General features: G+C 38.4%; 1 protein-coding gene across 7 annotated transcripts in view; it reads right to left on the minus strand.

The window, feature by feature from the left end:
• Positions 1–12,230, minus strand: part of NCOA7 (nuclear receptor coactivator 7) — a 118,603-nt gene that overhangs the window by 3,187 nt on the left and 103,186 nt on the right. For 6 of the 7 annotated variants that reach the window (XM_019729481.3, XM_074333541.2, XM_019729483.3 and 3 more), the window contains 3 exons: positions 10,953–11,100; positions 6,032–6,157; positions 4,579–4,731 (listed from right to left, as the gene is read on the minus strand). In XM_019729481.3, coding sequence (XP_019585040.2) covers positions 4,579–4,731; positions 6,032–6,157; positions 10,953–11,100 — 427 coding nt within the window. Of the gene's footprint in view, positions 1–4,578; positions 4,732–6,031; positions 6,158–7,442; positions 7,548–10,952; positions 11,101–12,230 lie in introns of all 7 variants that reach the window. The other variant, XM_088795469.1, reaches the window with a different exon arrangement.

The following is a 12,230-nucleotide window of genomic DNA, read 5'->3' on the forward strand; positions in this document are numbered from 1 at the left end:
TGTCCCACTCCAGTTCAAGTCATTGTTTCTCAGTCTAGTTGTGTAGGACACAGCTCCCTGACCCAAGGTATTATGAGCCTTGCACACCCCCCACCCCCCTTGAGGCAGTTGGTCGCCAGTAGTTGGTCAGCACTCCAACCACCTGAACCACTAGGCTGGCCACGTTATCTACTTTCAAATCTAAACCAAAGAAAGGCTTTCTGAAATATTTTAACACAATCCTGAGATCTCACTATATCTCTCTCAGCAAAGATCATTATTAAATTGGAGCTCTTAAATAAAAAAGACCACCAATAAACAGATAAAGCAAATGTCCCCAACTCTACTTGGAACCCAAGTGGCTCAGAAAACTTGTTTGCCAAAGGCCAACAATTGGTCCAATTCTAAAAGACTTCTGAATTCCACTAAGGAGACAAATTTCCTTTAGTGAATACGGATGATATGTTGGGAACATTAAACAACACGATGCATCTTGCACACAGAAATGAGTAACTGAGAGAAAAAGTCATGTCTCTGTTGTGTGTTATAAGTGGAACTGTAGCCAGTCATTTCTCCAGAGACAATAAACCTTCTGTTTTGATTTGTAAATATGAGCTCTCAGTAGCTTATTGAAACTATATCCTTAACATGACTGATTCAATATAACTTAGTTCAAATAGCTTTTAAGAAAAAAAAATCCATAATAGTACGGGCTTTAAAGCTGATTTAGGTATATTTGAATCAATGCTTCTTCTATTTTTTCCTGCTTGGGTGTTTGAAGGAGCAGTGTTTTCAGAACATGCTTGCCCACTGCCTCAGCTTCCTAGCCTTCTGCTCAGATCCTGACCAGTACTTGCAAGGGTAAGCGTTGGCAGGAGTGACCATATATTTTTTGAAAATGTCCCTAGTGGATTCTGATATACCTTCTATTCCAAATCCCTCTTAAAAAACAATGTTTTAAATGGAGGTTATCTGAAAAATGTCATAATTTTTCAAAATTATTTTAATTGGATTATAATCATTGTAGAATCTCTATTTTACCAATTATATTCAGTTCCTGGCTCCTTGAAATACTGAAAATTAGGCAGGTGGAAATCTAGAAACTCTTTCTAACCAATGTTTTTTATACTTCCTGCTACCACACCTTTCCACTAACAACAAACAAAAACAAAACAGTAACAAAACATAAAAAAATCCATTTCCTTTCTTCTGATGATGTTTCAGTAAAGAACTAAAACACAGCTGAGACAGGCATCTATTTTTAAAAGCATGTGCTAAAATATAACAAAAAGAATAATGACCATATATGGAAAAAAGTGGGTTACTTTCTGATCAATGAATAGGAAAAGCCTGCCTTAGTTTTTACTCTTCATAGGATACTAAATAATTACATTCTTTCTTTGCTAAAATTTTCTTAGTAGTCATGGAAATCTGTTTAAGGACTGGGGATTGGATGATATTAAGGAATTATTGTTAATTTTTTTACATATATAGCACCTTGGTTATGTAAGAAAATGTCCATTTAGTTTTTTTTTTTCTATTAACTTTTTAGAAAGCAATTGTGTAAAACAATATGCATATAATTGAGTCTGTAACATATAAAAATTTAATATATTTGGCAAAGACAGAAGAAAGGAATCCATGGAATAAATGAAGACAACCAGAAGTGGGAAAAGGAAGGTCAATATAACAAAACCTGTAAATGTATATTTGTTCTCCTTTCTTCTCTAAGCTTCTTTAGTAGATAAAACGTTATATAAGGTAGTAATCACAACAATTGATTGCTGGGTTTGTCTTATACAGCAATGTAATATGTATAACAAATTACCACAAAAAGTGGAGTGATATAATAGAGCAACATAGGACTAACATTTCTATGCCTCACTGGAATTGAGTTAGTATCAGACGTAACTGCATGATAGCTCTGTTGTTTTCCACAGTGCCTGTGGTATAACTTACTCCACAGTCTGAGTCCATTAAATTTGGACCCCTTTGCAGGAGTAGTTCTTTTGGCCAGTCTATCCTGACTCCAAGAAGGCTCTCTTTAGCTGTCTCTTTCCTGGGTTCTCTCTGGTGAACCAGAGGGTCTACAATTTAGCTTACTGCCTTTACGGAGCGATCTGCCTCCTTTTATTTAGCACCAAAATTTGCATTGTTTTTAGAATGTCCTTTGGTTTCAACTTCCCTGTATTATTTTAAATGAAGTCAGTTCCTTTGAGGAGAGCTTCAGAGCCCTATATATTATTATCAGTATTTTCCCCTGGAGCTAGGAGCTAGGGATTCTGCTTTGGAGCTGGGATTGGACATTTACCTGCTTCCCTCAGATGAATAATCTTGTTTTATGAGCAGGATGCTGGGCAGGGTAGCGGCTGGTCTTGGCTCAACTCATCTGGCATGGGACCTGTGCTCTACAAACTGGGACAAGGGCAGCAGAGACTGTATTCTCAGCCTGCCATGCCCTAAGGTAGAGCATCTGCCCTATGAGAGTAGGGGCTGGGTGCAGGAGAGCCCTTTATCTGTAGGCCAGACTTGACTGGAATTTAGCCTCTGAAACAAAGATCTTGGGCTGGGGCTGCGAAGTGCTGGGGACCTGCCCCTAGAGGGGGCATATCATAGCACTTGCCTGGGAACTAGAGGGAGAGGAAGCCCTGTCTTCTTGTCTACATGTACCCAGAGTGAAGCTTCTGTCAGTCTGAACTGGGGGTTCAGAGTGAGGGGAGGGAGCAAGTTGTGCCTCAAGTGCCACAGAATCTCACTGTTGTTACGGAGATTTATTACATTTTCTTCAATAAATGTTTCTTCACTTGCTGTATGCCCTTTGCACAATTTCCTGAGACTTTAAGTGATTGCTGTATTTATAATTTCTACCAGTTATGGATGTTTCACTGGATATTAAATCTGCAGAGCTCCCCATTACTGTCATTCTGCATAAGTGATATTTTTATATTAAAATTTTACATAATTCATTTCCAGATAAATTTATAAGTGGTGTTCTACCATGTTTTCAAATGCAGCAAAGCTACATTCTTCATTTGGGGGTAGATGGGGTGGAGAAAGTACAGTGAGAAAGTTCAGGAGTCTTCAAACAACACAAGTGACATAAGGGCACCAGATTTAGTGAGACCCATTCCCTGGCAAATAGTGTAACCTCCAGGTATAGGCCTCCTTTACACCATCTACTGATAGGAAGCTGGGTGAAACTGTGCTTCATTAATGCCAGCTCTATGCGGCAAACACATTCCCCAACAAGTTAGTTATCGTCTAGTAAATCAGTAGAGGAACTAATCTATACCTATGATGAGGTTGTACGTGTGTGGTCTAAAACCATCTAGCCATATCTCATCTAAAACATAGCACCCAACTTCTTAAACATTCCACTAAATCCCTAAGTAATTCTACTTTAAACCTCTGTTATTATTTTAATTATTAACTTGACTCTACCCACTATTCACCTTACATCATAATTAAATGTCATCAATCAGGAAATAATAATAGTAAAAATGATAATTGCTAACCGACTCCACACAATTCTTAAGCTGCAATAAAGTCACAGGAAAGATCACAGTTGAGATAGGCAGTGCCTCAGTACCGCAATCTCTCTGCTCTTTTTCCCAAGGCAAATTACAAAAGCAAAGATTTTTGCCATTAAAATTATCCCAATTATGTGGCTTCACAGTAAGCTCTTCAGTGCTTAATAATACTCCACAATTAATAGGCACTCATAGTATATGTTCTGAATGAATGAATGGATGAATGGTTGCTGAGTAAAACTCGCTTCAATCCCAGAGAGAGAAAAGAATGGCATCGACATTTTAAAAATGTAAAGGAATTTCTTCTTGATACAACACAGGCCAAACTGAAATGAATAAAGAACAGACTTGAAAGATTCCTTGCTTTTGTGAAGCAGGAGCCTGACTGGGTAGTATATATAAGAATTCTGGACAGATTCTACTTGCACTCCAAGCTGAATGAAGTAAGAAGTACTAGAGTAGGGTGGAAGGGAGTAATATCCAGATTTTACCGACTGTAACATAGGTGAAAGTGCAGTGAGCAACTGCACAGAGCATTTCCCCAGCGGTTTCATAAAGATTGGGCTCTTTTGGTATCACCCACCATGGCCTTGACTGGCTCTCTATCTCAGCAAGGTTTGTGGTCATTGCTTCATAAAAGCAAGGTTTGTGGTCACTGCTTCAGCTACCTGGAGAAAGTTCTGTATGGCACTAGAATTTCTTTCTGCAACTATCTCCAAATCTAGATTTGACTTTTCTCAAACTTCTCCAACTTTAGGTTATAGAATATCATGAGAGCTTTCTACTGTATAGTAAGAAAAAGCAAATCTTTAGAATGTGACTGCATTTGTAGATATCCTCGATTTTCGTTTTTAGAGATACATTCTGAAATATGGCTTAACAATTGGGACTTACTTCAAAATACTTCAGCAAAGACAAACCAACAAAGACAGATGAAGTATATGTGGCAAAAATCCTGCTAATTTGTAGAATCTGGGTGATGGAAATTCATTATACTAGTCTCTATACTGTTGTGTAAGTTTGAAAATCTTCATTAAAAAGTGTTTTCTAAGAGAGGAACAAGCCTCACCTGATTATCCATGTCTTTGATGACCAATAGGACAGGACTGTCTAGCGATGCTGATTTCCGATAGAGAGTTTTCAAGCTGGTCCCATGTTCCAATGTGCTATATGCGAGTCTCCATGGATACCCTTGTACCCTGGCTGGAAGGCGTCGGGCCAGCTGCGAATCCAAAGATGGAGATGTAAATCTACAGTTCACCCACAAATCACTTATGAACTTGCAGCACAAAGCAAGTGCCTGTGGCTCAAACTCAAAAATCAAACTGCCTTACACATTGCTCCCCTTTACTCCGCCTAGTGTTTGCCACTATCAACCAAGAAAGAGAAGGGAAATTCATTCCTTGGCGGTGGTTAGCTTGGCAGGGATGCTGTCCAGAGCATGCTTTGCCATCAGGGACCTGACTATGGGTCACTATGCCCCTATACATTCGAAGTTGTAGCACCTAGATTGATAAAGATGAAGGCATTAGACGTGTACTCTCCCTTTTACACTTCAACTTGGCTTTCACCAAACAGTTCATGCTTCTCCAATTGTTCTAACTCTCATGGGCTCAGAGATGCCACTGACAACTGCAGCTGCCCACAAAAGTGAGAAGAAGAAAATATGGTGCTTTATGTTAGTAGTCTGATGTAGTCTGTTCTCATCACACCTATATCTTTCACCTATGTTAAGTTAGCCATAAATACCAATAATGCATATCTCTTCAAAAATACGAACTACGGTGGCTATGAAATGCTGACGTCTTCAGAATGATTAACATCAGTCCTAGCCTCAGAATAAACCCCATTTCTGTAACTGCTTGGCCAAATCTCTTGGCTTTCCTGGGCCTTCACAGACTCATTCGTAAATTCAGGGAGTTGAACCTGATTTGTTCAAGTCTTTAAATTCAGGTTTCTAAGCTAACTGATGGGGCAAGGGGAAAAGATTCCTTACAAAAGGTCAAATCCAACCACATTATAGGATTTCATAAAATGAAAGTAACAGGTTTCCAGAAAATAGAAAGTACACAAAGAAAATTCTTCCTAGTGGTAGGTAATTTTCATAAAGCAAGTAAAGTGTAGTTGCTACAAGACTTTCATTGAATAAATTAAAACCACTGGACCTCGGCCATTATCACTAGGATAAATTTGGATCCTTTTTTAAGTGCATTAGGACTGCGGTAGGACACTTTAAAAACTGTTTTGAAAACAAGAAACGGCTCTTCGTTCAGATTTGGGAGATATAATAGATGTGATGTCTGGCCAAATCGTTGCCCTCCTGAGAAGTCGGCAGGGAAGGCTGCCATAACTTTTCAGAAAGGTTACGAGAAAGGGACACTGGCCTTGGTTAGGCTGCTGGTGATCGTCCTTTAAAGCCTGGGTCATCCTTCACCCGGAATGGGAAGAGCACATGCACGCAGGGTTGGGAAACACTTTGTGAGGCCTAGAAGACCCGCGTCCTAAGCCCCCCGGAGGACCACCTGCTCGATGTGCATGTTCTCCAGGAGTGCGCTGTGGGGCTGGAGAACCGGCAGGGCGGTCTCGTCGTCATCTTCATAGTAGCTGCACGTGCTCTTTCTGCGCTTTGCCTCCTCAACGGTGATGATCTGAAATGGAGAAGACAAATAAGCCAAGAAAAACAATGTATTTGCTTTTCCACCGGCTGCTAAAAATGACCTCAGGTACACAACTGCCCGTAACAGGTGGAGTTTTAGCAGCTGGACATAAATTGAACCAGGACTTTGGGGAAATGGCTCATTTTTCAATGTCAGAACAAATGCAGAATTTAACACGGTACAGCCAAGGCATTGTACAAAATATAGTCGCAAGTTTTCCACTTTCACCATTGCTGTCGATTGCTCGGTCATTGAGCGAGAATTATGTATACCTCCACAAGCAACTCGTACTGTTGAAATGCCCTTAATTCTTCTCCTTTAACCTGCATCTAAATTTGAATTGTTAAGGCACAAATCAGAGATCATTCTGAGAGCAGGCAGTCTATAAATAGAAATATCGGGAAGGTAAGATAGATTTTTTAATCAAGACTCCTCATGTTTGCTCTTAAGATTGTGCACATAGCAACCAACCCTGATAGAAATGACAAATGGTAACAGCTACCAGGAGCAACAGGTCAAAGAAACACAAAGCTTTAGTCTAAATTACAATTAGGTTATAATTCTTTACGTACAGTTCAGAAACTACTGAAATATAAAATGATATTGTACACATTTATTATTTCATTGTAACTATGCTTATGAGCTACCAAAGTAAATTTTATCTTTAAAATCTATTGTTTGCCCCTCCTAAAATATGGATAAAGTCACTGAATTATTTTGAAATTGAAGATCTATAGGGACTAAGTCACCATAATTCTTGGGTACTAATATTAATGAATTTAATTGCATTCTCGAGAAAAATATTTAAGTTATATCTAGTGAAAGTTGTCAGATAATGCACTACTCAATTTCCCAAATGCAGGGTGATAGATATAAAGTACCTGCCACGTCTGAGCCAGATTTACAGATAAGGAAATTAGCATGTACACTATACCAACTACTCACAGGGAATTTACTTTAAGAAAATACTATCAAAGAATCACAAACCCAGCATTTTAAATGTATTAAATAAAGCACACGTTTTTGGTGAACTCTACATTTAACACAGGTATAAAATGAGGCTGTGGAAAGAAAGAAAAAAAAAATCAAATATGGATTTTTGACTCCAAATGAAGGAGCAAACCACACCACACCCATCTCCAAAACGAATATATTACCTGCTCTGGTTGAAATGTCAGCACAATCCTTTCTCATTAAAATGCATCTCAAAACATAGTGCATGGCAGATATCTGAAGATTCACTACTACCTTATTAACTCTCAGCACTCCAACATACCTTCACAAAAGGCTCTTGGTCGGGTCTGGCACAATATAAAATCTGAATGTCCAAGGGCAATCTTCGGACTCTCATCCTGACTGGGTGGTGAGAACTGTCTGTTTGCTCTCTAACGAGGAACAGGTTTTTGTCTTTATCTGCCTCCACACCACTGTTACTTATAGCCACGCTGAGCTACAACTGTTTTTGCAATATCTAGTTTCCTGCATGATTGAGTTTCTGTTTCCCTTAGGAGAGGGTTCAACATTTCTACAGGAACACACCCAAATTAGGATTTTGAGCAAACACACACTTCCTGTCAGGCATAGCTGGGAGGCGGTAAAATGACACTTTCACCTTTGAAACGGTGGTTTCCTACCAGTACAACAAACTCCATTATTTTTTTTTTTTTGTCTTATACTTTTATCCATTATTCTCCTCTAGCTAAGCTAGCCTTTCTAGCCCTGCCTTTTCAGAGGTTTTTTTTTTTTTTTTTTTTTTTTTTTCTCAGCACCTTCCCTAAAGCTAAACCTCCATTTTAAACTTTTGTAATTTCCCTGACATCAGTTTGAATCTTTGAATCTCATGGGGACAATGAAAAGGAGCTTTTACCCAAGGTAGGATCATTACACTTAGAACAAAGGCATTTCAGTTCAATACCATGTTCATGTTTGTTGGGTGTGAGGAACTTAAACGAATGAGAAAACATCTGGTTTAAAATGGTACTTTAGATTCAGTGTTTCAAAACAGCTGGCAAAGTAAACAATAAAAAAAAAGGTAAATCTTTTTACTTTTTAGAGTATTAATCTTAAAGACTAAGAAGCATACTCCTGCTCTACTCCCCGGATCTGATGTCAGGGGATTGGAAAGAAATGTAGAGTACCCTGGATCAATTTTCAGTGATCTTTCTGTGACTTTTCCAGATCCAAAATGACCGTTTGGTCGTGGGTCCTGCTGAGGGGATTAGAGTGCTCTTGCACAGTTCATCCTGGGGGTCAGTGCTAAGGAGGATTCTGGCGATACTTCGTGATTAGTCCCAGCTTAGCCAGAACTTCTATTCAGTGCAAATGCCTGGACACAATCTGGGGCAGAATCACTAGGATTTGGTGTCAGTGAGATGGCATTCCCTTGAGTACCTGGCACTCATGACTCCTAACATTTACTGATCACTTTCTATATGATGGCGAGTGCCAGGTGTTTTGCCAGGCACAGGCTCGAGTGGGTGAGGGAGTGGGTGAGGAGACAGGAGACACATTTATAAATAAATGAATGCCATTCCATGGGATACAAATGCTAATAGTAATAGCAGCTCAAAGGAGGCAGGGAGCCACCTAGATGGCAGGTGAAGGGCACAACAGGAACACATAGCCGTGTTCTACGTTCACTACGGCTTGAGAATAGAGAGTAAGGGAAGCAGAGATGAGGCTGGAGAGAGGGAACAGAAGTGGAGAAAATGAACCATCCTGATGCCATGCAGGGGCTTAGAACTTGGAGGACAGTATTTTTAAACCTGGCTGTTCTTCAAAATCATATAGGAGCTTTTAAAAGAAAGATTTTTATTAAAAATACAGTTAACATACAATATTATATTAGTTTCAGGTGTACACCATAATTATTCAACATTTATATAACTAAAGCAATGATCACCATGGTAAGTCCAGCAACCGTCTGACACCGTACTATTCTATCACAATATTATTGACTATATTCCTCATGCTGTACATTACATCCCCAGGACTTATTTGTTTTATACCTGGAAATTTGGACCTCTTATTCCCTTTCACCCTTTTCCCCTTTTTTAATTTTTCAATTACAGTTGAAATTCAATATGATTTTATATTAATTTCAGGTGCACAGCATAGTGGGTAGACATTTGTATAATTTACGAAGTGATCCCCTTGACTAGTCTAGTACTCACCTGGAATTATACATAGTTATTACCATATTATTCACTACATTCCCTATGCTTTACGTTACATCCCCATGACTATTTTGTAACTATCAATTTGTACTTCTTAATCCCTTCACCTTTCTCACCCTGCCCCCAAACCCCACCCATCTATCACCCAAACAAATCAAGTACCCATCTGACATCATACATAGTTATTACAATATTATTGACTGTATTAGTTATGCTATACCTACATCCCCATGACTACTTTCTAACAACCAATTTGTACTTCTTAATCCCTTCCCCCTTTTCTCACCCCTAGGAGCTTTTAAAAAGACAGATTTCAACATTTCTCCCCCAGACCTACTAAATTAGTCTGTAGTGGTGAAGGTCTAGGATTCAGTTTTTTAAAAAAGTAATTTTCCAAGTGGTGGTTCTGATGGTTGGCCAGGTGGGTAATGATTGCTATAGGCAATGAAAAGCCACTGAGTGTTTTCCATGCTTCTGATCATTTGCTTGATCACTTATTTAGACAATAAGTTAATTTGATAGCACAGAACATATATAAGACATTTAAACCTGATGAAGGAAACATCACAAATCATTGAACAGTGCTAGAAAAAACAGACTATTAAAAATATTACCTATATCAATAAATCACCTGTAGAATGAGTAGAGTTTAATTAAAACTACAGGGTCAACTATATATAAATGCACTATAGTTAAAAACATAAAAGCGTAAGTCAAATTTAAAGACAAATAGTAAACTAGGAAAAAAATCTGTCAAAAATACAGGAGACAAAGAATTATACCTTTAATCATGAAGAGCTCAAACAGTATGATGGAACTATTAAGATTCCTTTAGGAAAATGGTCAAAGAAAAAAACACAAATTATATATAATATAATTAATGTATAATTAAAATATAATATATGATATAACATAATATACACATATTTTCATTCTATCCTCAATATTAATCAAAAATAAATTAAAATGTATCGTTTCTCAGTTTCCAAATTAGCAAAAATTTTTAGAAAGGAATAATAATAATAATAATAATATTTTCTGCCGGCAGAAGCACTGTGAGAAGTGTTTTCCTTACATTGCTGGCAAGTTAAGTTGGCATTCTATAAAAAATTAGTATTCTTATATCAAGTAATTTCACTGGTATGGAGCCAAAAGGAGTGACCTGAGCTGAGATCAGAAGTGGGAATACAGGCACTTGGGGTGGGAGTGGGCCATGGCACATATTCTGCCAAAGAGAAAAGTCTGTGCAGTGAAATGAGCCAGGGAAGAAAAAGAGAACATGAGGCATTTGATGAACTAACTGACAAAACTATGACAGGCTTTTCAGGCCAAATTAAAGAGTTTGAATTTCATCCTGTATGTGAAGGGGACACAGCAGCAGTTTTAGAAAAGGGAAGTGAAATGACCCAGTGGTGGTGGTGGTGTTGTCTTTCTTACACACATATCTAGCTTCAAACAGAGGAATAAGGTTGTATTCCCTGTGACATCAAAGGTACACAGGGAATCTAAGTTCTTGCCAGCCAAGAAGCTCTTGAAATCTGGACACAACATTCTGACTGAACACTGTAATTTCAGGACCACAACAGTCTAGCCCCCTCTTGAGTGCTCACCTCCCAGCTCTTGGTGGTCGGCTCACTGAAGAAGTTGTCAATCATATTGAGTTCTTCCTTTTCTACTACCACAAAGCCTTGCTCTTTGGCATCTTTCCCATAGACGTCAGGAGACCATTGAACAAAGAAGGTGTACAAGTGATCCACCCTGAAAAACATGTTCATCATAGGAATTAACACCAAGTCTGCCTTCCCGGTAGGCAATGGAAGGGACTCAGGCACATACAAACATCTTTTTCCTACTCGGCAAATCCACGTTGCTAAATGGGAAATTTTTCACTGCGAAGATGTTCTCTACTAGTGCATTCCAAACTTGAAAAATAAGTTAACAAATGAAAGAAGTCCACAGACACTGGGAAACTGTCTTTCAATCCGAGGAAAAGATCAAGCAATGGGACATAAAATAGAACACAATGAAATATTTATACCAATTTTTTCCTCATTGGGTCTTCATTTTTCTATACTTGTATTCATTGGGGAAAAAAACAATCTGAAGCTTAAGATGGGAACAAAGATAAATAATGCTCTAATAGGTCTTTATGTAGATTGATGCACTATTATAATTTTAATAAAATGCCTTTAATAATAACTACAAAGTGAATAATACTAGCTATTGTTTAATATTAGACAGCTAATTATATGGATATCGGGAATGTAGTTTGCTTCCAATTTCTCCGTTCTCTTTTACAGATTTTACAGATTCTGAAGGTTCTGAAGCATCTCTCCAGGCTTAATCAATACTGATGTAGTTAGTTTCTAAGCAGAGAATGAGAGCTTTCAGTTCCGGCACCTGCAATATGCCCCCAGGTATGAGTCAGTCACAAGCTCTATGACCTTAGATGCCACTTCTGGAAACATCACAGTGAAGGGAGTGGATGACAGGCAGGATCAAATGATTCTTAAAATCTTCTCTAGTTACAAAATGACCATTCCAATTTGAGCCTACGGAGACAATGTTAATCCATTGCTAATTTTTTAAAGTTATTAATTATTTAAAAATATTATAATAATATTTCTATAGCTTAAATGTGTCAGTTCAAAATTCATATGTTGAAACCTAATCCCCAATGTAATGGTATTTAGAGGTGGGACTTTGGGGAAGTGCTTAGGTCATGAGGGTAGAGCCCTCATAATTGGGATTAGTGCCCTTATAAAAGATACCCCACAGAGCTAGCTAGCTCCCTTTCATCACGTTAGACAGCCATCTATGAAACCTGAAGTGGACCCTCACCAGAAAACGGATCTGCCAGTGCCTTTATGAGGACGTCCCAGCTTTTA

Source organism: Rhinolophus sinicus, chromosome 2 (assembly GCF_057876585.1).
Source record: "Rhinolophus sinicus isolate RSI-liver-muscle chromosome 2, RSI-T2T, whole genome shotgun sequence".
In the NCBI taxonomy this organism is placed as follows: domain Eukaryota; kingdom Metazoa; phylum Chordata; class Mammalia; order Chiroptera; family Rhinolophidae; genus Rhinolophus; species Rhinolophus sinicus.